General features: G+C 42.9%; 1 protein-coding gene across 1 annotated transcript in view; it reads right to left on the minus strand.

Annotated features, from left to right (window-relative positions):
• Positions 1-6068: 6068 nt before the first annotated feature.
• emx3 (empty spiracles homeobox 3) overlaps positions 6069-26992 on the minus strand; it is a 32530-nt gene continuing 11606 nt past the window's right edge. Inside the window, exons 2-3 of the mRNA XM_078411144.1 lie at positions 19374-19558; positions 6069-7004 (exon numbers count right to left, since the gene is read on the minus strand). Coding sequence (XP_078267270.1) covers positions 6837-7004; positions 19374-19558 — 353 coding nt within the window. The 3' untranslated portion in view covers positions 6069-6836. The remainder of the gene's footprint in view (positions 7005-19373; positions 19559-26992) is intronic.

Here is a 26992-nt window from a genome sequence, read left to right on the forward strand (position 1 = left end):
GTTTCGGGTCATCAACTACAGATTGAAGACCAGTCTGAAAAAGGGTTCCGACCCAAAACGTCACCTACTCCTTTTCTCCAGAGATGCCACCTGACCTGTTGAGTTACTCCAGCATTTTATGTCTATCTTCAGTATAAACCAGCATCTGCTATTCCTTCCTGCACATTTGAAGTAATGTGTGCAGTTCTGGTTGCCCCAATACAGGAAGGATGTGGAGGCTTTTGAGAGGATGAAATGTCAGAGGCTGAGAGGAGACTTGATAGAAGTATATAAAATTATGAAAAGCATAGATGGGTAGACAGTTAGAACCTTTTTCCCAGGGTGGAAAAGTCCAATATTAGAGGACATGGTTATTAGATGAGGTGCAGGAAGTGTAATGGAGATGTTCAGGGCAACCTTTTTTACACAGAGAGGGTGGGGGTCTGGTCCATTATGCCAGGGATGGTGGTGGGGGCAGATATGATAATGGCATTTAAGAGACTTTAAGATCGACACATGGAAGTGCAGGAACTGAGTAATGTACATCAGGTACAGCCAGATGAGATCGGTTTAACTTGGCCATCAAGTTCGGCGCAACATTATGCTCCAATGAGCCTGTTCCTGTGCTGTACTGTTCTATAATCTATGTTCTATGCAGGGAAACAAAGTGTAACGAAACCAGCTTGTATTTCCAAAATGCCTTTGATAAAGTAAGTCATTCCCAAGCTTTTAGAGCAGAGTTTTGAGGATAGTGAGAGTTCAAGGTATACACGCACCTTGTAGAGTGTGGCACAGGTGAGGGGTAAGGAACCCTAGAGGATGAGAAATTGAGACTCTGTTCAGGAAAAAGAAGGAGGCATGGGTGATCTCTGGGAAGAGATAAGGAGAATCCAAAGAGTTTTATGTATATTAATGGGGAAAAGTAATTGGAGAGAGAATAGAAATAAAGAAATAATAGAAATAAAACTGGTCATCTAAGTGTTAAGCTGCAGGAAATGGGCGATATCCTCAATGAATATTTCTCCTCTGTTTTTACGATAGAAAAAGTCATGAAGATGAGGGAATTTTGGGAACTTAATGGTGATGTCATGAGGACAGTCCATATTCCATTCAAGGAGTAAGTCTTAAAATGTATGAAAGTAGATATATCTCCTGAGTTTGATCAGTTTGGGTCATAGGAAGAGTATTAATTCGGCCCATTGAGTCTACTCTGCCATTGAGTCTACTCTGCCATTGAGTCTACTCTGCCATTGAGTCTACTCTGCCATTGAGTCTACTCTGCCATTGAGTCTACTCTGCCATTGAGTCTACTCTGCCATTGAGTCTACTCTACCATTGAGTCTACTCTGCCATTCATGGCTGATCTATCTTTCCTTCTCAACCCCATTCTCCTCCTTCTCCCCATAACCTTTGACACCCTTACCAATCAAGAACCTGTCAATCTCCTCTTTAAAAATACCCAAAGGTTTAACCTCTGCTGCCACCTGTGGCAATGAATTTCACAGAATCTCCACCCTCTGGCTAAAGAAATTCCTCCTCATCTCCTTTCTAAAGTTACATCCTTTTATTCTGAGGCTGAGCCCTCTGATCCTAGACTCTCCTATTAGCAGAAACACCTTTTCCACATCAATTCCGTCTAGGCTTTAGCCCTTAAGGATGCAACATGGAAACAGGCCCTTTAACCCACCCTGCCCGCGCCGGCCATCGATCCCTGTACACTAATACTATCTTACACACTCGGAAACAATTTACAAATTACTGAAGCCAATTAACCTACAAACCTGTACATCTTTGGAGTGTGGGATAGCACCCAGAGAAAACCCACGTAGTCACATAGAAAATGTACAAACTCCCTACAGACAACACTCATAGTCAGGATCGAACCCGGGCCCTGGCGCTGTAAGGCAGCAACTCTAACACTGACCTTTCATCATTTGGTAAGTTTCAATGAAGTCTCCCCTCAACCTTCTAAACTAGAGTGGGTACAAGCCCAGAGCCATCAAACACTCAATGATCCCTGGGATTATTCTCGTAAACCTCCTCTGCAACCTCTCCAATGCCAGCACATCCCTCCTAAAATATGGGGCTCAAAACTCCTCACAATCCTCCAAATATGGACTGACCAGTGTCTTCTGAAGCCTCTACATTACATCCCTGCATTTATATTCTCGTCCTCTCGAAATGAATGCTAACATTGCATTTGCCTTACTTACTACCGATTCAACCTGATAATTAGCCTTTTGGGAATCCTGCACCAGCACGCCTGAGTCCCTCTGCACCTCCCATTTCTGATTCCTCTCCACATTTAGAAAATAATCTACACCTTTATTCCTACGACCAAAGTACATGACAGCACACTTTGCTACTCCATATTCCATCTGCCACTTCTTTGCCCTCTCTCCCAACTTGTTCTTCTGCAGACTCCCTGCTTCCTGTGCATTACCTGCCTCTCTATCCAAATCATTGATAGACAATGTAAAAAGTAGCAGACTAAACACCAACCCCGTGGAACACCGCAACTCACCTGCAGCCAACCAGAAAAGGCCCACTTTATCCCCACTTGCTGCCTTCTGCTCTTCAGCCAATCTTCTATCCATGCTAGTATCTTCTCTCTAATACCATGGGCTCACATGCCGCACTTTATCAAAGGACTTTTGAAAATCCAAGTAAACAACATCCACTAACTCTCCTTTGTCCAGCCAGTTATTTAATTCCTCAAAGAATTCCAACTGATTAGTCAGTCAAGTTCTCCCCTTCACAAAACCATGTTGACTTCAGCCCATTTTATCATGTGCTGCTCGGTACTTGGAAACCTCATCCTTAATAATGGGCGCTAAAATCTGATCAACCTCTGAGGTTAGGCTAACTGGCATATAGTTTCCCCTCTTTTGCCTTGCTCCTTTCAGGAACAGTGGAGTACCATTTAAATGTACCAGTCCTCTGGGACCACTCCTAACTCTAATGATTCTTGAAAGATCACTGCTCATGCCTCCACAATCTCTAAAGCTACCTCTTGAAGAACCCTGGGGTGTGGTCTATCTGGTCCAGGCGACATCCACCTTAAGTTCTTTCAGTTTTCCCGAGTATTTTCTCTTTAGTAATAGCAACTCCACTAACTTCTGTCCCCTAACTCTCTTGAATTTCTGGCGTATTGCTGGTGTGTTCCACTCTGAAGAGTAACACAAAAAAATATTCAATTTGTCTGCCATTTCTCTATTCCCCATAACTACTTTCCCAAATGCATCATTTTCCAGCATTCTAATGTCCACCATTGCCTCTCTTTTTTCTTTATATATCTGAAGAAATGTTCGGCTAGCTTACCTTCATATTTTATCTTTTCTCCCCCTATTGCCTTTTTAGTTCCCTGCTGTTCCTTATTAAAAGCTTTGCTATCCTCCAGCTTCACGGTTGCCTTTTCAATATTATAAGCCTTCTCTTATACTTTTATGCTGTCTTTGACTTAGTCTGCCACAGTTGCCTTACTCTCCCCTTAGAATTTCCCTTCCTCTTTGGGATGAAAGGATCCTGCATCTTTTGGATTACTTCCAGAAATTCTTGCCATTGCTGCTCCACTGTCATTCTTGCTAGGTCCCCTTTCCATTCATCTTTAGCCAGCTTCCTCCTCATTCCTCTGTAGTCACCTTTATCCAACAGTATTACCAACACACCTGATTTCATCTTCTCCATCTCAAATTGCAGGTTAAATTTTATTATATTATGGTCACAACCTCATTGGGGTTATTTACCTTAAGCCCCCAAATCAAATCAGGTTCATTACACACACCAAATCTGGAATTGCCCTTTCCCTTATAGACTTGGCCACAAGCTGCTCTAAGAAGCAACCTCGTAGACACCCCACAAATTCCTTCTCCAGGGATCAAGTACCAACCTGATTTTGCCAGTCAACCTACATATTGAAATCCTCCATGATCTCTGTAACATTGCCTTTCTTACATACCGATTGTGCCTCCTGATGTAATTTGTATCCTACATCCTCGCTACTGTTTGGAGGCCTGTATATAACTCCCTTCAGGGTCTTTTTATATCCTTTTTGGACCCTCGATGACAACCTTTTTCCGATCATGCTCTAATGTGTGGGACTTTTTGTGACATACAAAATACTATAATGATTCTTTGTGATTTGTAATTTTGATTTGATTTATCCAAACTCTGTCATCATTCCTGCATCATATGTAAACATACATAATGGCACTTTGGATGAATGAACTAGGATGGGATAACTGGCTCTTCTTCCTTGTGTTGAACATTTGCAAGTGTAAGGATTGTTTTTGATTTGTTCATGTGTATCGATTAGGGAATTCCACAGTGAATAATTCACTAATCTGCTGTTGCTTTCTGTAAGTCCAATTTTAGAACTAGTATTCATCCAAGTGAATTTCGAATTATTACCATGTGCTATCTTAATCAGTAGGCCCAATCTGTAGATATCGGTAATTTCCCAAATTATCCACAACTATGTGGTGTGTCATTTGTGTTTGTGTGTTGACTTGTGAATGCTCTCTTGGGTGACTCTTTGTATGCGTGTTTCAGTGGTGTCCCAGAAGAAATATTAAAATAGCTAGTTTTATGCTAAAGTGATGGAGAAACTCAATGAGTTTCTCACAGGAAGAAACCTCGGAGGGAAATAGACACATGATGAATCTTTTTTGAGATTCCAGCATTTGCAGTCTCCTGTGTCTCCATTTTGCTGCTCCACTGCAAAATCTTCTCAAAGTATATTTATTACTTAGAATAAATCCTCACTTTTCCACCCATTAGATGGCTGGATTATGGGCTATTATGTATAGGGAGAGGTTGGACAGACTTGAATTGTTTGCCTGGAATGTCAGAGGCAGAAGGAAGACCCAATAGTTGTACATAAAATTATGAGAATGGTGAATCTGTGGAATTCTTTGCCACAGCAGGCTGTGGAACCCAAGTCAATGGATATTTTTATAGCAGAGATAGATTCTTGATTAGTACATGTGTCGGGGTTGTGCGGAGAAGGCAGGAGAATGGGGTTAGGGGGGAGAGATAGATCAGCCATGATTGAATGGCGGAGTAGACTTAATGGGTCAAATGGCCAAATTCTGCACCTATCACTTATGATCTTCTGACCATAGACAGGGTAGACAGGCAGAAACCTTTTCCCAGAATGGTAAAATCAAATAATAGAGGAGTTTGTTTTAAGGTGAGAGGGGCAACAGTTAAGGGAGATGTGGGAGGCAAGTTTTTTACCCAGAGGGTGGTGAGTGCCTAGAACAAGCTGCCAGGGATTATGGTTGAGCAGATATGACAGTGGCATTTAAGAGACTTTTGGACAGGCATTTTGTTTTGCAGAGAATGGAGAGATATGGTTTATATGCAGGTAGTTAAGAGACGGTCTTGGTCTTTAGCACAAAGTACCTCTTGCTGTGCTGTTCTATGCTCGATCTGCCAAACACTCCCTCACCTGTATCAACGTATCACTTGCCACTCATTGCCCCACCTTCCCCCCTCCCCCCCCCCCATCCATCAGTCTGAGGGAAGTTCCAGACGCAAAACGTCATCTATCAGTTTCCCTCCACAGATGCTGTCTGACTTGTTGAGTTCCCCCAACACTGTCTTTATTTTCTCAAAATTCCCTAGTCCACTCTCTCTTGTGTCTTCGTTCTACTGCCCCAAGACAAAATCTTCTCAAATCATGCTTACTTCGAAGTTCTCACTATCTCCACCCATCTGCCAATTGCCCCCATCCACCTTTCACCAGTACCCGCCGATCATTTGCCCGCGTTTGCTCCACCCCATAGCTCTCTTTTTGTTAGCTTTCTCTCCCCACTCAGTCAGTCTGAAGAATAGTCCCCACCCGTTAATTGTCTGTCCATCCCCCCCATAGATGCCGGCTGACCCGTTGAGTTCCTCCTGTACTTTTTTTTGGTTCAAGATTCCAGCATCTGCAGTCTTCAGTGTCTCCACAGTTGCATTGTAATGCTGCCGCATCGCCTGGTGTTATAAGGAACAGCAGGGACTCCCTTCCAACCACGCACTTCTCCGCGTGGGCATTGAGCGAATTAATTTGCCATATGTAGCCTTTACTAAAGATGGGGGTTTTTTGCAATATATTTTATTGTGGAAAAAATATTTCCTTATTATTTTGTGGCATGGGACATATCATTGGTGACACGTTTATTTACAATCGACCAAAAAGACCATTATAAAACAGATCTATGCGGAGGGGGTGAGATGAGACATTAACATCAAGTAACGGGAATCATACAGTGCCATTCGCGTACACTAGGTCTTCGGCGCTGACCTCCTTAAGACCGTCCCTTCCTCAGTTTGAAACCCGTAGAAACTTGCGAATGAACATTTTTTTGATCTCATTCACATAAATCTCCCTGTGTTCAGGCAAGGGCTACGCCGGGCCTTGCGGTCATTTATATTTATTTTTTTAATCCTCCGACCTAAAACGTGAAAAGAAAACACAATCCCCGTGGCATTAACTGCGAAGTCGCCGGATGCTACCAAAATCCATCTGAAACCAATTGAATGCTCAATGAACGGCGTGGGCTCCACCCACGACCAGCCTACCAGCCTCGAGCGACAACGCTCCGTCTTCCACTTGCTCAACTCAAACTGTTTTCTTAACAAAGATTCATTTTAATTAAACTATAATCACACGGTTGAAGTTTTTTTTTAGTCCACCTTTGTGTCGTGTGACTTGGTCAGAAGTGGAATCGGGAATTCCACGATGGGCCAGTATTATTAAACGTGTTGAATATTTAATAACCCCAAGCCATCTATCTGGCTGCTCGCAGTCATCATTGCACGAATTATACTGAAACATTGGAATGGTTATGTCTTAATCCAGGCGACCTCTAATCTTCTGAAATCACATCAATGTCCTCCGGGCTGGTCTGCCTGGTGGCCATCCTCCACCTGCTCACGTGTTGAGTTCCTTTCCTTTTCTGCTGCATGTCGGGGCTCTCTTCCTCCAGCTTCTGTCGCTTGTACTTGGTCCTTCTGTTCTGAAACCACACCTTTACCTGAAGGAAAAAGCAAGAAAATGTGAGTCCTTCTGTTTCCATTTCGTGGTGAAATAATATTGCTCAGAAATATGGGGGGGGGGGGGGACAGGAATGGTTTGAAAGTACAAAGTCCCGAAAGAATGCAGAAGGTGCCACCGTGTACGTGGATAGGGAGCTTTTGGTGTTAAATTCCCCATCTCTCGGTTTACATCTCTCTTACTCCACCAACCAACAGCTACCAATCTCTGGTTTTCGCGGTAGGAAGTCGAGGACTAAACTGGACAAAACTACTCCAAAGACGTACAGGTATGTAGGTTAATTGGCTGGGTAAATGTAAAAATTGTCCCTAGTGGGTGTAGGATAGTGTTAATGTACGGGGATCGCTGGGCGGCACGGACTTGGTGGGCCGAAAAGGCCTGTTTCCGGCTGTATATATATGATATGATATGATACTCCAATTTTCCAACTCCATTTCCTTTCGTTCAAGGTCCTTGTTCATTTGTACGGGGACATGATCAGTGGTGAGCTATGCTGAAAACCTCCCATTGTCTCATTCTGCTTTTAGAAACACTCATTCCCTTAGACTGTTGCTTATTTCTCAACTTGCGTGCAAGCCGCTGCGAGCTCCACTCACCTGCCTCCTTCTGTACACACAACAGCCGCATTCATTTGGAATTCCAAAATAAACCACCCCCTCCTGTCCTTTCTCAAGCTGCAAGCCCAAGCTCATTTTCTCCCCGGAGTATTTAAGTAACTTTTTGCCTTTTCTAGTTCAGCAGAATTTCCAGAACTGTACGCAATGTTGCATGCACAGGGTTTCCACGGTCATCATTCTGAGTTAGAACAGTACACCAGTTTGATGCATTTCTCCATTATCACTACCATTTTCTTTTCCTGGTCAATAATATACACCCATTAAACCTGTGATCTATCTGCCGGTTCCGTATCAAGCAATCAATCAAAAATGTGACGAGAGAAATCAGGGAATTTAATTTTTGTGAGGAGTTAGAGGATAAATACATTGATAAATAAACTCACAAAATCTAAATTCTCTGATTTCTCTCTTCACGTTTTTAATTGATTGCTTGATTAATTGATACTTTATTATCACATGTCGCGGTGAGATTCTTTGTTTTGCAGACCATACACAAGGTTTCATCATATTAACTGCCTCTGGTACATTCGGAGACCGAGTGAACATTCTGTTTGGAAGGGTTTCCTTCAATTATAAACACTTGCATTTACCTGACGGTTGTGTGATCCGGGGTCATTGTATTGTCAATTGACTTGCAATTACAGAAGGACATTTGCACTTCCTTGATAATCGATTTGTTTACAAAAGGTCAAACTGGTAGAATCACAGAAGTGCGGAAGAAGTCATTCATGGGTCAAGTCCGCGCCAGCTCTTTACAAGAGCAATCTAGTTAGTTCTACTTCCGCGCCTTTTCATAAAGCTTCCAATGAGATAAATGGCCAGATCATTTGTTTTGTTGATGTCTGCTCAGAATATATACGACATGGAAAGCATATTTTAAGAAAAAAATGAGAAGAAACTTAATCCTGTCTTGACCATCAATCCTGTTCCAATTTCACCCTGGGTCCCTCCTTTTCCACCTCTTATTTGTCTTCTCCCAGTGATATTTACATAGAACATAGAACATAGTACAACACATGGACAGTACAACACATGCCCTGAGGCCCACAATGTTTGTGCCGAACATGATTTCAAACGCATATCATTTGAGATGGTGTGCATCTCATTATGCTCCTCAGAAATGGTCCGATTTTCTTTAATTTCCACGTATTCTTCTCCATTGATGTTGGAATTGAGAAGAGAACTTTGATCCTAAAGTATCAAGTTGACCACTAAAATGTGAGCCCTGGTACCAAGTTGACCACTAAAACGTGAGCCCTGGTACGAAGTTGACCACTAAAATGTGAGCCACTAAAATGTGAGCCACTAAAATGTGAGCCGATCTGTTTCGATATTTTCACCCAACCCGAATTTTTTTTCTAAAAATGAAAATCAACGTGCTGTCTGAGGAAGGATCTCGACTCGAAACGTCACCCATTCCTTCTCTCCAGAGATGCTGCCTGACCCGCTGTTACTCCAGCACTTTGTGTTTATCTTCGGTTTAAACCAGCATCTGCAGTTCCTTCCCACACAGATAGATACGCATCTTGTTCTCAGCATCCATCAATGTATCTGAACATAACACTAGCAGGGATAATAAACTGCAGATGCTGACATCTTTAACAAAGACGAAAGACTGGAGGAACCCAGTGGATCATAGAACATAGAACAGTACAGCGCATGAGCGGGACCTTCAGCCCGCAACGTCTGTGCCGAACATGATCCCAATACCCCCCCCCCCCATCTCTTGTCCACCTGCCTAGCCAAAAGCCTCTTAAAAGACACTGTCTTATCGACCTCAGCCACCACCCCTGGCAGCAGGTCTGAGGCACTCACCCTCTGTGTAAAAAAAGTTGCCCCGGACATCTCCCTTTAACTTTGCCCCTCTCAATTCAAAGCTATACCCTCTTGTCTTTTTTCATCCTGGGAAAAAGGTTCTGATTGTCTACCATATCAATGCCTCGCATGTGTATAAACTTATATCAGGACTCCCCGCAACCTCCGGCGTTCCAGAGAAAACAATCTGTCTGTCCAACTTCTCCCTCTAGCTCATACCCCCTAATCCAGGCAACATTCTGCTAAACCCCCTCCGCACCCTGTTTTTCAAAGCCTCCACACCGCTCCTCGAATGGGGCGATCAGAACAGCACGCAACATCCCAGGTATTACCTAGCCTAAGTCCTATAAAGCTGCATCATGATATCCTGACTCTTATACTCTGTGCCTTCTTTGCCACTCTAGTCACTATTGTTGCCACTTTCAGGGAACTATGGTGTTGGATCCCCATGATCCCTCTGGACATTAATGCTGATGAGGGTCATGCCAATAATTGTATATTTCCCCCTTACATTTGAGGGTCAGGCGGCAGCTGTGAAAGGAATAGACAGGATCAGCAGTAGATGGTGGGTCAGTATCCAGACTGAATAAGTATGCTACATTCCCACTACAAATGCTGTCTGATCCGCTGAAATCCTCCAGGCTTTTTATCTTTTCCTGCTTACAATACTATCATGTTTGTATTCTTGAGCTATTCTTCAAAGAATAGTCTTTATTTAAAATCGAAGATTTACAGAAATCTGTTAATTTTACCGTTTGCTGCCTTCATTTCGCGAGTTTGCTTCAGTGAATCAATTTTATCTCAGTTAATATCTCTCCAGTAATCCAAAGGCCTTGATTTTGATTGTTATGCCTAGAATCACCGCAGTATTTATGTAAAACGATTCGACCCACTCGGCCCCAGCCCTTTTAAATAAACTATTTTCTCTTCTCCCAATCGGCCACGTGAAAACTCGACTTCGCTAACGGCATTTGAATATGGTATATTTGTTTTGAGGACAGAGAAATTATGCGCTCAGTCCTTTAGCCCGGGTAGTTTCTAAAATGATGCTCTTATTGTACCCACGATAAATTTCTAAATGTATGACAACAATTTCAAGGTTCTCGAGGGTATTTCTTTGGTGATGTGTTTCCTTGGAAGTAGAACAATAAGACGAGGACATTTTACAGAGGGCTAATTAACCTGCAAACCCACGCGTCTTTTGGATGGGCGAGGAAACCGGAGCACCCGGAGGAAACCCTCGCGATCACACAGGTCAAGATGGAACCCAGGTCTATGGCGCTGTGGGACCACTGGGCCGCAAAAGGATTGTGTCAGTCCGCTTGTGTGCATCCGATGTGATCAAATATTACCTACACGATGGGAATGAGAAATGTTTTCATATTTACGATTTTGGAACACAGCATGATAAAATCTTTATAACGAGAATAAAATTGAACGTGAAGCGTGTTGAAATTAAATAGGAACCTGAGAAGTAACTTGTTCATGCAATCGAGTCAGGATTATTAGATTCATAGAGTCTTGGAGTCGTGGAAACAGGACATTAGCCACACTGACCAACATGTCCCATCGACACTAGTCCCACAGGCCCACATCCCACTAAACCTGTCCTATCCATGTACCGGTCTAAATGTTTCTTAAACGTTGCGATAATTACCTCCTGCCTCAACTATCTCGACCGGCAGCTCGTTCCATACACATTTCTCCCTTTGCGTGAAGAAGTTATCCCTCGGCTTCCTATTAAATCTCCCCCCCCCCCCCACCTTAATTCTATGTCCTGTGGTCCACGTTTTCATTAAACAAAACCCAATTCTTCACATTTAACTCTAATCCTTGCCAAAATATATTACATACACTGAATTTAAAAAAGTAAACTACAGAAAGAATAGCAATGTTTATGTTCCAGAATTACTAGAACATATATTTTCCAATTTGTTTAACATATGAGTTAATAGCTGGACACGTAAATCAATTCTACACAAGTTAATCGAGTGGATATTAATGATAAGGCGAGGATCGCTGTTCTGCGCGGACTCGGTGGGCCGAGGGGCCTGTTTCCGCGCTGTATCTCTAAACTAAACTAAACTAAATTAAACCATTAGTTAAGTGGATTTTTTTATGGGGGTGGGCGGGGATGGCGATCGATTCAGGACTTTCTTTCCAGAGGTGTCTAAAGTACAAGGTGAGGGAAGGAGCTTAGTGGAGGATGGTGTAACTGTGGTATGCGGTGGGATTGGCGAGGGGAGTCCTGTCGTCTCGTCCTTCAACCATCTCTCAAGTTTGGATTTACAAATCAGAATTAAACAAATACAAGATGCCCCCCCCCCCCCCCCCCCCCCCCCATCCGTTATTCTCCCATCGTTTTTAACTTGTCTGTCGCTAGAACTGTCTCAGCGTGGCACAGCTTTCCATCTAAATTCCTCTGCGGCGCCGCGTTCAAAGGATAATCCAAATATCATTTCTTCTTTCGTCTAATGATTAATATTAGACGAAATCTAATCTAAGGATCTTGTCTGTTCAAATTCTGCAAAGTAAATGTATTATTCGTCCTCTGTCAGAAAGTGTAAGTATGAACTGTAGCTGTTGGAATTCTTTTAATTCTTTAATAGAAAACAGACCGGTTTACTGCTTAATTTGCAAGAAGTATTTTCAGTTTCGATAAACTCAGAAAAAGACAATCTGGGTTTAGGATTGCCCAGTATGGCAGAGGGATGCCTATGGAAACATGTTTTTATTTTCTCTAGCACAAAAAAAATCTAATACATGTATTCAGTCTCAATGCAACGAATTTCTCCCTGTTCTCTAGTTAACAACGATAGTAACTGGACAGGTTGTCGGCATTATTTGTGTAATAAACTATGTTATGTTATATATTTATATATATGTGTATACTGTATCTGTCCAATGATATAAGGAGCCTATGGGTTCCATTACACAATAACTGTAGAGAAAAAGCACGCTTAATCTTATCATCTTACATAAAATGCATAAATCCCTGAGATGAGAGCATGATCTAACCGGCATTTCCACTGATTAAACACGGACTCTGCAAACCAGCTAAGCTCCTTATCATAACGAAACGTCCTTGCAAAAATGCCATGCAGTGATAATATGGCACTGAATGAATTAAAGCGGCTTTCGGTGGAAGCAGGAAATGTGCCGAGAAAGTTTACGGGGACAAGGTTTAACACGTCGAGAATACCAAATGTGTTCAATCTGGATTCATAGAGGTCTAAATGAAAGGTTGCTTTTGCTTAAAATATTTATATCAATTTGCTGACATGAACAATGTGAGTTTGGACAACCTGGCCATTGGTTGATCGCTGCCTTCAGGCGTAGTATGAAAAGAATGGCAGTGTTTCGACGTGAATTCAGACCCTCTCACTTTTACCTTTAGCGTTTAAAACGTTCAGACAAGTTGGGAGAAGTCAGCAATCCGCGAGAAGGGCGGCTGCGTGCGACCAACACATTTTTTCTAATGTTCTCAAATAACCGTGCGGCGTGTTTTTGAGAAGGTAGGTTACATGAGAAGGACCCGCAGAACCTTTCGTGAAGTATTTATACAATTATAAAGACTTTCGCTTTGTACTTCCGACAACGACTGTGCCACTTAAGTGAAGCATTTCGAGCTCATAATATGTAAAGAGCTTTGAAACTTTCGTAAGCTATGTTGATGGCATTTCATAAAGATATTTATGTACATTTCTCCTTGCAACAACATTTCCCATCTAATTTAAAATGTTATCCTTGTGCGCATCAAATGTTTGTTCATCAGAAATACCAAACCGATACAAATACCCTGGTTTGGTTCACTTTAGGAGGTGATTGATTTTCGCACAGGTACAGGGTGTAATTTAACTATAACCAACTTTCCGCCCTGCTCCAGGGGTCTGGCGAAGGTGGTAAATTATAGACTATGGCAAGCAATGTGATGGAAACCCAGAGAGAAGTGGAAACAATTTAGAAAGCAGCAAAATAAGCAGTTGCAGAAGGTTTGACACGGGCTCTTTAACTTCACTCGGTCTACTTTAAACATTTTCTATCAAATATTCTTTATGACCCAATCAAATTTCTTGGACGATTTTCTATTCATTCATTGGGTCTCCCCTCCTACCTCTCTCTTTAGTGCCCGTGTTCTAAAGAAATTGAACTGTCGGGGAACCCTGCGTTTTATTTGAAGAAGGCCACATTACCATTAACTCGAATGAATAGTGGAGGGGATTAGCCACATCCCAGTTTTACTTTCATTTCACACACTGCGTCGAGAAGCTCTTTGAACTACCGGCGTTCATGTGCAGCCCACTAACTTTTTTTGTTGTTCTAAAATTTGATCGGTCTCCTGGCCCCCAGAATTATTCAAATCCGAGGCACATCGGTGGCTCATTTTGCTCAGGGTGTGCCTGAAACTACACCAGCGTGGAACAAATGAAACGTGAAGGCCTCAGTAGTCAGAATCAGCGCAAGTGTGAAGGGTTTGTCAGCACACTTGTCATGAAATTTAGTGTCATGAAATCGCATCGTCGTGAAGGGGCACTTCCAGTTCCTTCTGCTCTTTAAAGTGGGGGTTGAATCATTATCAAGGGAAAGTTTTTGTCTGTGGCGTAAATACATGTCCAATAACTCGAAACGTTTCAGAAAATATTCACGCTGTTTAGAAGAAAAAATGCTTGCCTCAAAAAATAGGTTTGATAACCAGAAATGAAATATATTTTCCTCACTCAATAAAAGCAAAATATCCAGTTATATTTCGACTAGTACAGTCGTTGACACGTATTCTGCGGTGGTTGTGTTGTACAATGTATAACCTAACACGAAGAAGGTCTGAAGAAGGGTCGAAAGCCCGAAACGTCACCCATTCCTTGTCTCCAGAGATGCTGCCTGTCCCGCTGACACAGTATTTTGTGTCTATCTTCAACCTAACGTTGATGTTGGATAATCCACTGACAAACCTGGAATTAATGTTGAAAGACAACTTTATCGTGTGCCCTTTCAAACCAATGAATTCGAATTCGTCTTAATACGGTGTGATCATACTGTCTGGAAAATTGAAAGTATGTTCTTTTATTTTCGGAGTTATCAACAGTCCTGTTCTGTCGATTCCGTGAAAGGATAGCACAAATAAAATAATTGACCACGATGAATAAAAACCTGAACGAATTTTGGCCACCGGGGGAAATGTCTTTTCTTTTGCATCTTCAAATTTCTCGAATAGATTGTGGGACTGGTGTTTGAAACAGCGGCTGTACATACATGGCAGCGATCCAGTTAAAGGGATTAGGAGATGTGCTAAGTAAATACTTGAGGAGACCAGGCCAGGCTTGCAACCGCCGATGCTATAACACGCCCAAACAATATTACGGATTGGGAGCGTAATTCGCTTAAAACAAAACCAAAAAAATATCCATTATTTTTTATCTAACAACAGATAATGAATGAAATTTACACGAAGACACTCGCTCTTTTTCATCATTGAGTAACAATAGCCATACACGTTACCCTTAACTCTTGAGCCAGTGGTGTTGGTGACATCATGGAAGTTCATTATCATTAAGATAAATTTGAATACAATGTTGCTTCACCAATAGTTCGGGTGCCAATGCAAATCTTGTGCCTGAAGGAGAACTGTTTTACATTTCAGTAACAAATGCATTGCTTTCATTTGCAGTCTAAAGAAGGGTCAGGACCCGAAAAGTCATCCATTCCTTCTATCCAGAGATGCTGCCTGTCCCGCTGAGTTACTCCAGCATTTTATGTCCATTTTCGGTTTAAAGCAGCATCTGCAGTTCCTTCCTACGCATTACTTGGTTTAGCCGATTTATGTGGCCAAAATCTAATATGGTTCACGGGAGAGAGAGTCCAATACATTCTTCTGTCCACAATGTGACGCACGCCAGCTTCTTCAATGCTCTGAGCGGTACCGGACTCCATATGTCAAGAAACACTTTAATAATTCCTTCCGCTCGGACAAAATAGTCATGAAATAACTATTCCCCCCTTCCCTCTTTTCTAAACGATCAGTGTTGTAATTTTAATCAATTTAGTCAGTGAGTCAATGGAAAATTATTACAGTTAATCGCCAAAATCTGTAAGTAAGTTTTGATAAATGATTAGATTTGCAATTCTGGTGGCTGCAAATTTCATTAGCTATGCCAACTTCTTTAGCTATGGAAAGAAGGAGAGTGCGGTAACTGGCGGGGGTTTGAGGGCCTGGGTTTGATAGTCTTCCAATTAGTAGGAATGAGCCGGAAGCCACGTCCCTTCTTTTCTCGTCCACGATAAAATGAAGATTGATTATTTGATATTCAGCCTCTTTTTATGAAATGGCCTGACGTCCAATAAATATCCTCTGAGAGCAGATCTGGTGAGAGTTTGACAAATTGCTGAACCGATGTTCAACATAAAACAGAAGGCAGACACAAAATGCTGGAGTAACTCAGCGGGACAGACAGCATCTCGGGAGAGAAGGAATGGGTGACGTTTCGGGTCGAGACCCTTCTTCGGAGTGAAAGGGTTACGGGAAACGTCACCCATTCCTTCTCACCATTAGAGATGCTGCCTGTCCCGCTTAGTTACTCCAGCTTTTTGTGTCTATCTTCGGTTTAAACCAGCGTCCAACATAAACAACCTGAATCCATGTTCTGCAATTAAAGGCCTGTCTCACACACGGATTATTTTTTATAAATGTATTGAAAGGAAATTAACTCCTCTTAAGACTGCACGTTACACATTGATTCCCCTGAATTTTTTTTTTTATTCCCATATAAAGATTCGGGAATAAAGTGATTAGATTTTGTGTTCCAGTTGAGAACAAACTATACTTAATCTCCTCCTCCTCTCTCTCTCTCTCTCTCTCTCTCTTTCTTACGTTGTAAAGATGAGAGTGAGGTTGCATACTTGTTTGTGTGTGTATGTACGCGCCTGTGTGTGTGTGTGCATGTATGCGCCTGTGTGTGTGTATGCAAGCGTGTGTGGGTGTAAGTATGCGTGTGTGTGTGTGTGTATGCGTGTGTGTGCGCGCGCCTGTCTGTGTGTGTATGCGTGTGTGTATATGTATGTGCCTGTGTGTGCGTGTATGTATGCGCCTGTATGTGTGTGTGTGAGAGTATGCGCCTGTATGTGTGTATGCGCCTGTGTGTGTGTGTGTGTGTGTGCGCGTGTGTGTGTGCGCGCCTGTGTGTGTGTGTGTGCGCGCGCGCCTGTGTGTGTGTGTGTGTGTGCGCCTGTGTGTGTGTGTATGCGTGTGTGTGTGTGCGCGCCTGTTTGTGTGTGTATGCGTGTGTGTATATGTATGTGCCTGTGTGTGCGTGTGTGTGTGTGTGTGTGCGCCTGTATGTGTGTGTGTGTGAGTATGTGTGTGTATGCGCCTGTGTGTGTGTGCGCGCGCCTGTGTGTGTGTGTGTGCGCGCGCCTGTGTGTGTGTGTGTGTGTGTGCGTGTGTGTGTATGCGCCTGTGTGTGTGTGTATTCGCGCGCCTCTCTGTGCGTATGTGTTTAAATCTACTTGTGCTGATCTTATGCTTCCGTGGTTTTGTATGTGTATGTGTGCCAGAGTATTTCTATACATCTAACTGTTTGTGCATGTGAATTGGTATTCTGTATTCGTATTCGAACTAAAACGTGTTTGCTAGTACGTGTTGCACGACTCTTCGTTCGGATAACTATATGCAAATATTTGTTTTGATGTGTGGAAAAAACAATATTTGTAAACCTTTGTAAACTGACGACAGGTAATTTTAACTCTTTCGTTCGCCACAGGCAGTGTCTAACCACATGAGAATCTCTGCTCCAGAATTTTCTGTTTTGCTGTCAAAATTATGTACGGTCTTTTCGCTTAACTCGGCCTATCTTGATAGTTGTAACTGTATACTTTATCTGTAAAAGTTTAGTCAGGCACAGTGGAGCGGCATAGTGCCGTCGCGACAGAGACCCGGGTCTGATCCTGACAACGGGCGCTACCCTACCGAGTTTGTACGTTCTCCCTGTGACCGCGCGGGTTTTCTCTGGGTGCTTCGGTTTCCTCCCACACGCTAAAGACCAACTGGCTTCCTCCCACACTCCAAAGACTAAATTGTCCCTTGTGTGTAGGACAGTGTTAGTGTACGGGTGTACGCGGGACTTGGTGGGCCGAAGGGCCTGTTTCCGCGCTGTATTTCTAAAGTCTAAATGAGTGAGGTACGGCTTATGGGTTGATTTTAAAGGGCAGTTTATGGTACGGCAACAAATATATTCTTCACCTAAATTACAATTTTACTGCGATTCGACCTGCCTATCTGACAGGAGTTGTAAAAGAAAAAAAATCAGTGTGTCAGGCACAGATTTTTATAAGAATTCAACGATCATAAGATTTGATTATTTCGTTCACTCCATACGTAGGCAACCAGGATGTCAATATGATTCACAGTTTGATTGAACAGATTCCTAATGCATTGTATAAAGCAGAATTTCTGGACAAATTTGGTTTGTTTATTAAATTCCAATACATTTATCGCATCGACTTCTGTTAACAAAATGTTTAAAAATGGTCTGTGTGCAAACACATTTCCTGATTCTTTATGCTTACTGGGGACTGTTGTCCTCAGACTGTTGTTGTCTAGGGATTGGCCCGCTTTATTCAAACACTTCTGTACATCAAATATAAGCATTTGCACCTCTGTAACGTAGCCTTCTCGTGCTCCAGTTTAACACAATGCGAGTATAATTCAGAGCTCAATGCGGGACCGCAGATGATACAGACTGAGCACATCCTAACACGTGTATTTGTTCATATACAGTCTGTCCGAACGCCAAGCCAACTGACAATGACTAACATTGTTGCATTTGTCAACACTGTATAATTCTAAGAGACTCAATCTAACTGCACCTCTTTAGATTACCCCTTCATGTTCAAAGTTCCAATAATTTGTTTCCGATAAGCGAGTATTCCTGCTTGTTCATTTTTGGTTTTAATGTTCTTATTTTGGAACATGTGACCTGTTACATTAGTAAAAGGTGATACTTTCCATTTTACACCAGACTGTTTATGGAGATGGCACAATAATCACAAGAAACCCATTCTACAGCAACACTTGTGTGTGCCGACAGAAGGTTCCATTTATTACCAGTTCCTTGTCATTTGCCTTTCTGGTTCAGGAAGACAACAGTGCCCGCGAAGTAACATAGTACACCGTCCCCTCTTTAATTTCTACCGGAGATGTCTTTATCTCAGGGAACTAAAGGTATTTCATGCATTTTCTTTATGCTCAATTCATCCCATAATCCGGAAGGTCCCGGAAACCCAGTGGAACAATAAGATGGCATCTTGTCAAAACATTGTCAGATTCAAAGACGGTTTAGTGCCCCGAAATGTTCCTTCATCGTTTCATCATTCACCGAGCAGAAATGCTCTGCGTATTTCCGAGAATGTTCATCATTGTAGCCCTCCCCCACCCCACTGCATGCAAAATTAAATTGGTTGATTTTACTTTTTTTAATTGCTCAATAGACATTCATTAACTAATAGGTCCGGCTAAGCAGTATTCACACGTACAAAGAATGATTGCTATTTGTAAGCAGATAGGAAAACAGATGAACTTTTACTCGATTGTCCACCAAATATCTCCCTTCCGACAAAAGCAGAGACCCTAAAGGCATTGTGCGTGCGTGTAGTGAAGAATGAGGCCGATCGGCCATTCGAGCCTTCGTCAAATCGAAAGAGTTATTTAATTAATCCCACTCTCCCGCTCTTTTCTCACAGGTCCGCAAGCATTTCATTGTCAAGCATGCATCTATTCTCCCCAGTAATTACTGCTTCTACGTCATTCCAAATCGTTGCATAAAAACCGTTTTCCCATCACACGCTTATCCTCTCCCACCCAGCTCCCGTTTCTTTTGCCAACTCCAGGTATCCCCACCATGGCCCGTGTAGTTCCATATTCCTACCTGGGTTTCCGTGAGACACAAGCTGCTTGCTAATTGTTTTCGCTCGGCGCCCACCACGTAGTGGTTTTTCTCGAAAGCTCTCTCTAGTCTAAGGAGCTGGGACGGAGAGAACGCTGTTCGAATCCGCTTAGGCTTCCTGGTGAAAGGGCCGTGGAGAAGCAAGCTCTCGGCTCCTCCCTCGCCACCTAGAAATAGAAAACATCAGTACATTTATTTGGGAGAATACATTTCTGGTTAATGTCCCAATGCTCTAGCATGAGATTTTATTTGTTTGCTTAGAATATATGATTACGTATAGCGATTTTATATAGTGAGTTCTTTAGCTATCAATGGTTGTAATTATACACGCACGGCTGTTACTACACTTCAACATATTGGTAGCTGTATAGCAGCAACAATCGCACTTTAGCCAATATGTTTTTTCTCCGTGCCAATACTCGTGATACTTTTAATTTATCACTTCAAATTGTTCCATAGCTGTCCTAATGATAAACCTGTTAACAGCAATACATCACCCCCGCGATGTACAGTTTTAAATACTCTCTCCAATTACAAAGCACATTTTGAAGGACAATGTTTCTTTGCTCAATGTCTAGTGGACGTAATCGCGAATTTAGGCGGTTGTGTTGCTGTATCACTGGAATCTTCGAGGCAACACAGGGTAGCTATCTAAATAATATGCCTGGTGTAAAATGAGGCTGCGAACTTTAAACCAATTATGTTTATTCAATCTGTCTTGTCCATCAGATGGAAATGAAACGAGTCCAACTATCATTATTTTGCAATAAAGCAATTTACACGAGTAAAGAATATATATTACTTTGCAGTTATTAGTATCTGTGTGATCGCTGTAAATGTAAGAACGTGTTATAAATTAGGTATGCACAGTGCAATTAAACACTATTATTCTGCAATTTGCCAACAAAATTCACACTTTAAAAGGAAAAGAAAAAGAACACTGATTTTGGCACAATTCCCATTCAGTCAACAACATTACCATTAGAGTAGATTTATTTTGGGACTAACGTAATTAGATTCGCAATCTTTTGTTCAAGATATGGTGAAGAATCGGTTGACGATTAATGTAAAATGCCTCACCTTTTTGAGTTTACAGTTATTTCGGCCCGGTTTATGAGGGAGGATGGGGTCGAGATGCTTGCATTGTAACAATCATGATAACTATGGTGAAGGATAAGAAAAATGCAACTTTATTTTGGAATTCATTTAAGCAGAAGTGACTATCCTGTTTGGCGGTTTGAGCAAAATGGAGACACAAGAATTTCCAGTTTCTTATGTCTTGGTTTAGGGATTGCAGAAAGTGCTTTTTGTTGAGAATTAAATTCAATTTTGGAAAAAGACCCAGGTCTTTTGAGATGAGTATTTTATGTAAGGATTGGGGTTTAGTATTTAGTTATCAATATGATATAATTAAGGGTTAGAAATAGATGCTTTTTGAAACATTGGTTGGCGATTTAGATTTAGATGTAAGGAGCTGGGCTTGATTTTAAAGGCGTATCAGGCTGTCTGTCGTATGAGACTTGAAGTTCGCTCTTGGTTTCAGATTAACAATTAAACTCAACAGCAAAATTATAGACTGGGTACCGATATTTTTTATGATGGCTCACTTTATTGTTGAAATTATCTCTGTCACTGAAGGAAGTTATCGTCCTTTGCTCCCCACACACTCGAATAATTCGACAACTCGCTAATTTATATATCCAGCAAAAAAATCATTACTGCTTTTGCAAAAAAGAAAATGTGAAGGGCGATTTGCGCGAGCATCGTGTTGATGCTTCACGGGGGAATCTGATACTCGGAACCATTGTCAGCTTTGGTGAGGTGAAGTGAGGCATAGCGTGGTTCTGACTGGAAAACCCTTTGCGGCAAATGTTGGGCGGCCATTGTGCCTGATAACCTTTACCTTCACGTCGAAAGTCAGCCTTGCAGAAGAAACGAAGTTCGGATGTCTGGGTTTTTTTTTAATTTAGACTTTTCACTTAATATTTACTCTTCGACCTATCATTTTTTACACTTCTTGTATTTATGACGCTTTCCTTCATCGTTCAACCGTTAATTAATTAACACATTAATCCACATACTACACAGCCCAAATACAAAAAGCCACCAGCACAAACGCCCTGCATGTTTTCTTTAAGCTATGTTTTGTTCCGCACAGTTAAGTTTGCGCACAGAGGCGTGCGCATTAAATCACAGGCACGGCATCCAAAGAAACCGCTTAGATCTGTATGACAAACCCCTCCTATTAACTTAAACAAGCGAGAAGCATTGTAGATGGGACCATTAAAGTCCATTACAAAGAGCTACGCTCGGAATTCATGTGTATTTCATACTTATTTCTGAGAACGAACAGAAACCTTTCGTTAATTACATCCACCGGAGACTCTCGGTCAGCGAAATATAAAGCTAACGACTAGCGGGGCTTTAAAAGCTCCTCGGTCAATTTTACAAATGCTTAACCCGAACAAGCTTCCTTGAAATGTTAGTTCGCAGTCCAGTTTCTGCCAACGATGACACCAGGAGCGACATTCCGCATTATCTGAAGAAAGGTCTCGACCCGAAACGTCACCCATTCTTTCTCTCCAGAGATGCTACCTGGCCCGCTGAGTTACTCCAGCGTTTTGTGTCTAAATCAGTATTATGGACCAGAATCCGGAATCGTGGTTAATTAAACTGTGAAAAAATGCAAGCTTTTGTTCGGGTGGTTGGAGGGGGAGAGTGAAAAAAAGAGCAAAACATGTGAAGTGATTGTGTTGGTCAGCCGGAAAATATTGTGGTCACCAGAAATGTACTGCCATGGAAAAATATTAGCATGGATATAGGAATGAAATAGCGAGAGTTTCAATATTACCATCTACATATTAACCTGGAGTGGGAGAGAAAGCTTTACAAGGAGAACCTATCGTGGGTCAAAATACTTTGTTTCATGAGTTGTTATTTTTATATCTGTATGTGCCAGAAATCGCCGCATGGACCGAACTGAACACTGAAATGCAAAACAGCTCGTACCTAGGGGATGGAGGAGGGGGGAAGGGAGGGGGAGGGGGAAAGTGTATATGTTCAGAAGAGTTTAGAAGACAATACATCGATAGAAATCTTCAGTCTGGTGAAGGGTCCCGACCCGAAACGTCATTCATCCATGTTCTCCAGAGACGCTGCCTGACCTGCTGAGTTATTCCAGCACGTTGTGTCTTTTATTTATCATCTCAGGACTTGGAACCATAGAACACGGAAACTGGCCAGTCTAACTGGTCCATACCGAAGAAAAGAGAGTCTCATCATTAAGCTAGTCTCACCCCCCATCCCGGTGTGGTTCATGTTCCACTAAGTATTTTTTATCCGTGTACCTGTCCAAGTGCCTGTTAAATGATGTTATGGTAACTGCCTCAACTTCCTCTTCTGGTAGCTCGTTCCATATACTCTCCACCCTCTGAGTAAAAAAATCCCCCTCAAATTCCTAATAAAGTACGCAAGGATGCGTTCTCAGTCCCCGACTACACTACCTTGCACTCAGGGGTGTACGTCCACATTCGCCTCTAACTCCATCGACAAGTCTGCAAATGACACCACGGTGTTGGGCCGGGCCACTAACGATGACGAGGCCGATTACAGGAGGGAAATAGCGAATTTAGTCACATGGTTTCGGGACAGTAATCTCTTCCTCAATGTCAGGATCATGAAGGTGCTAATTATGGACTTCTGGAAGCGTGGTGGAGTACATGCCCCAATCAGCATCAAAAGTGGGAATGGTTGAGGGCTTCAGATTTCTTGGCGTTAAAAATACCAATGATTTATCGTGGACCGGCCACATTGAAGTAGCAGCAAAATAGGCACGGCTGCCTGCTCCACTGACTGAAGAAATTCAGCATGTGTCCAGTGACTATTACCAACATCTACAGATGTACTATAAAAAGCATACTGTCGGGCACGTCATAGCTTGATTTGGGAACAGCTCTGCCCAAGGCCACAAGAAATTGCAGAGATGTAGATGTAGCCCAGTCCAACGCACAGATCAGACTTACCACTATTGACTCCATCTGCACTTCACGGTGCCTTGGAAAATCAGCCAACATAAGCAAAGACTCAGGTGCAGCCCAGTGAGGTGCAGCCCAGTGAGGGAAGTGCCCAGTGAGAAAAGTGCGAGTCTTTGGCTGCGAGTCTTCGGCAAGGAGGCTGAGGTGAGGAGGATACCATTGTTTTAAGCCAGAGCTGGTTATAGGCACAAGGTGATGGCGGAAAAGTTGGTGCGGTGTGTTTCCTGCAGGATGTGGGAAGACAGGGACGTCGCGGGAGCTTCTGGGAGCTACACCTGCAAGAACTGTGTCCAGGTGCAGCTCCTGAAGGGACGTGTGGTGGAGTTGGAGAGGCAGTTGGATGACCTCAGGGCCATCCGGGAATGCGAGAGTTTCCTCGACAGGACCTATTGTGAGGCTGTCACGCCAAGGGTCCAGGTCGAGCGAAGGTGGGAGACTGTTTCCGGGGGGAGTGGACGTGGACTACAGGAGACCCCGGTGGCTGTGCCTATTGCAAATAGGTATACCCTCTTGGGAACTGTCGGGGCAGAAGACGTTTCCAGTCCGAGTGGCGGACCTGTTGGCAAGGATACACGACAGGGGAGACCGAAGTCTGGAAGAGCCGTAGTGGTCGGTGACTCCATAGTCCGAGGGACGGATAGAAGATTCTGTGGCAGCAGGAGGGACTTGAGGATGGTCTGTTGCCTCCCTGGTGCCAGGGTTCAACACATCACAGACCGGCTTCAGAAAATCCTAGCGAGGGAAGGCGATCAACCTGAAGTCGTTGTGCACGTGGGCACGAATGACGTCGGGCGGAAGAGGAAGGAGGTGCTACAGCGGGAGTTTAGAGAGTTGGGAAAAACGCTGAGAAGTAGGACGTCGAAGGTGGTTATCTCTGGACTGCTACCGGTACCTCGTGCTGGTGAGGCCAGGAACAGAGAGATAGAGGGTATGAATTTATGGCTGAGGGACTGGTGCAGAGAGCAGGGATTTAGATTTCTGGACCACTGGGATCTCTTCTGGGCTAGGGGTGACTTGTACAAAAGGGACGGGTTGCATCTTAACAGCAGGGGGACAAACATTCTGGCAGGCAGGTTTGCTAGTGTGACACCTGTGGCTTTAAACTAAGTAGTGGGGGGGAGGGGTTAACAAATTGTGAATATGAAGATGAGGTAAAAGGGAATACAGGAGATATTGCAAAAGACTCTAGGAAGAATGGGAACAGAAGTTCCAGAGCGGAAAAGAAATTAAGGGCAGGGCCAATTGTGAACGATGTGAGAGGGGAGGTAAATACAGAAGTTAAAGTGTTGTACTTAAATGCGCGTAGTATAAAAAATAAAGTGGATGAGCTTGAGGCTCAGTTAGTCATGGGCAAGTATGATGTTGTAGGGATCACTGAGACATGGCTACAAGAGGACCAGGGCTGGGAACTGAATATTCAGGGGTACACAACGTATAGAAAAGACAGACAGGTGGGCAGAGGGGGTGGGGTTGCTCTGATGGTAAGGAATGATATTCATTCCCTTGCAAGGGGTGACATAGAATCAGGAGATGTTGAATCAGTATGGATAGAAATGAGAAATTGTAAGGGTAAAAAGACCCTAATGGGAGTTATCTATAGGCCCCCAAACAGTAGCCTCGACTTAGGGTGCAAGTTAAATCAGGAGATAAAATTGGCGTGTCAAAAATGTAATGCTACGGTGGTTATGGGAGATTTCAACATGCAGGTAGACTGGGAAAATCAGGTTGGAAATGGACCCCAGGAAAGAGAGTTTGTAGAGTGCCTTCGAGATGGATTCTTAGAACAGCTTGTACTGGAGCCTACCAGGGAGAAGGCAATTCTGGATTTAGTGTTGTGTAATGATCCTGATCTGGTAAGGGGACTAGAGGTAAAAGAGCCATTAGGAGGCAGTGATCACAACATGATAAGTTTTACTCTGCAAATGGAAAGGCAGAAGGGAAAATCGGAAGTGTCGGTATTGCAGTATAGCAAAGGGGATTACAGAGGCATGAGGCGGGAGCTGGCCAAAATTGATTGGAAGGAGGCCCTAGCAGGGAAGACGGTAGAACAGCAATGGCAGGTATTCCTGGGAATAATGCAGAGGTTGCAGGATCAATTTATTCCAAAGAGGTGGAAAGACTCTAAGGGGAGTAAGAGACACCTGTGGCTGACAAGGGAAGTCAGGGACAGCATAAAAATTAAGGAGAGGAAGTATAACATAGCAAAGAAGAGTGGGAAGACAGAGGATTGGGACTCTTTTAAAGAGCAACAAAAGTTAACTAAAAAGGCAATACGAGGAGAAAAGATGAGGTACGAGGGTAAACTAGCCAATAATATAAAGGAGGATAGCAAAAGTTTTTTTAGGTACGTGAAGAGGAAAAAAATAGTCAAGGCAAATGTGGGTCCCTTGAAGACAGAAGCAGGGGAATTTATTATGGGGAACAAAGAAATGGCAGACGAGTTAAACCGTTACTTTGGATCTGTCTTCACTGAGGAAGATACACACAATCTCCCAAATGTTCTAGGGGCTGGAGAACCTAGGGTGATGGAGGAACTGAAGGAAATCCACATTAGGCAGGAAATGGTTTTGGGTAGACTGATGGGACTGAAGGCTGATAAATCCCCAGGGCCTGATGGTCTGCATCCCAGAGTACTTAAGGAGGTGGCTCTAGAAATAGTGGAAGCATTGGAGATCATTTTTCAATGTTCTATAGATTCAGGATCAGTTCCTGTGGATTGGAGAATAGCAAATGTTATCCCACTTTTTAAGAAAGGAGGGAGAGAGAAAACGGGTAATTATAGACCAGTTAGTCTGACATCAGTGGTGGGGAAAATGCTGGAGTCAATTATAAAAGACGAAATTGCTGAGCATTTGGATAGCAGTAACGGGATCGTTCCGAGTCAGCATGGATTTACGAAGGGGAAATCATGCTTGACAAATCTACTGGAATTTTTTGAGGATGTAACTAGGAAAATTGACAAGGGAGAGTCAGTGGATGTGGTGTACCTCGACTTTCAGAAAGCCTTCGACAAGGTCCCACATAGGAGATTAGTGGGCAAAATTAGGGCACATGGTATTGGGGGTAGGGTACTGACATGGATAGAAAATTGGTTAACAGACAGAAAGCAAAGAGTGGGGATAAATGGGTCCCTTTCGGAATGGCAGGCAGTGACCAGTGGGGTACCGCAAGGTTCGGTGCTGGGACCCCAGCTATTTACGATATACATTAATGACTTAGACGAAGGGATTAAAAGTACCATTAGCAAATTTGCAGATGATACTAAGTTGGGGGGTAGTGTGAATTGTGAGGAAGATGCAATAAGGCTGCAGGGTGACCTGGACAGGTTGTGTGAGTGGGCGGATACATGGCAGATGCAGTTTAATGTAGATAAGTGTGAGGTTCTTCACTTTGGAAGTAAGAATAGAAAGGCAGATTATTATCTGAATGGTGTCAAGTTAGGAGGAGGGGGAGTTCAACGAGATCTGGGTGTCCTAGTGCATCAGTCAATGAAAGGAAGCATGCAGGTTCAGCAGGCAGTGAAGAAAGCCAATGGAATGTTGGCCTTCGTAACAAGAGGAGTTGAGT

The sequence above is a fragment of the Rhinoraja longicauda genome, chromosome 14, assembly GCF_053455715.1.
Source record: "Rhinoraja longicauda isolate Sanriku21f chromosome 14, sRhiLon1.1, whole genome shotgun sequence".
Classification (NCBI taxonomy): Eukaryota; Metazoa; Chordata; class Chondrichthyes; order Rajiformes; family Arhynchobatidae; genus Rhinoraja; species Rhinoraja longicauda.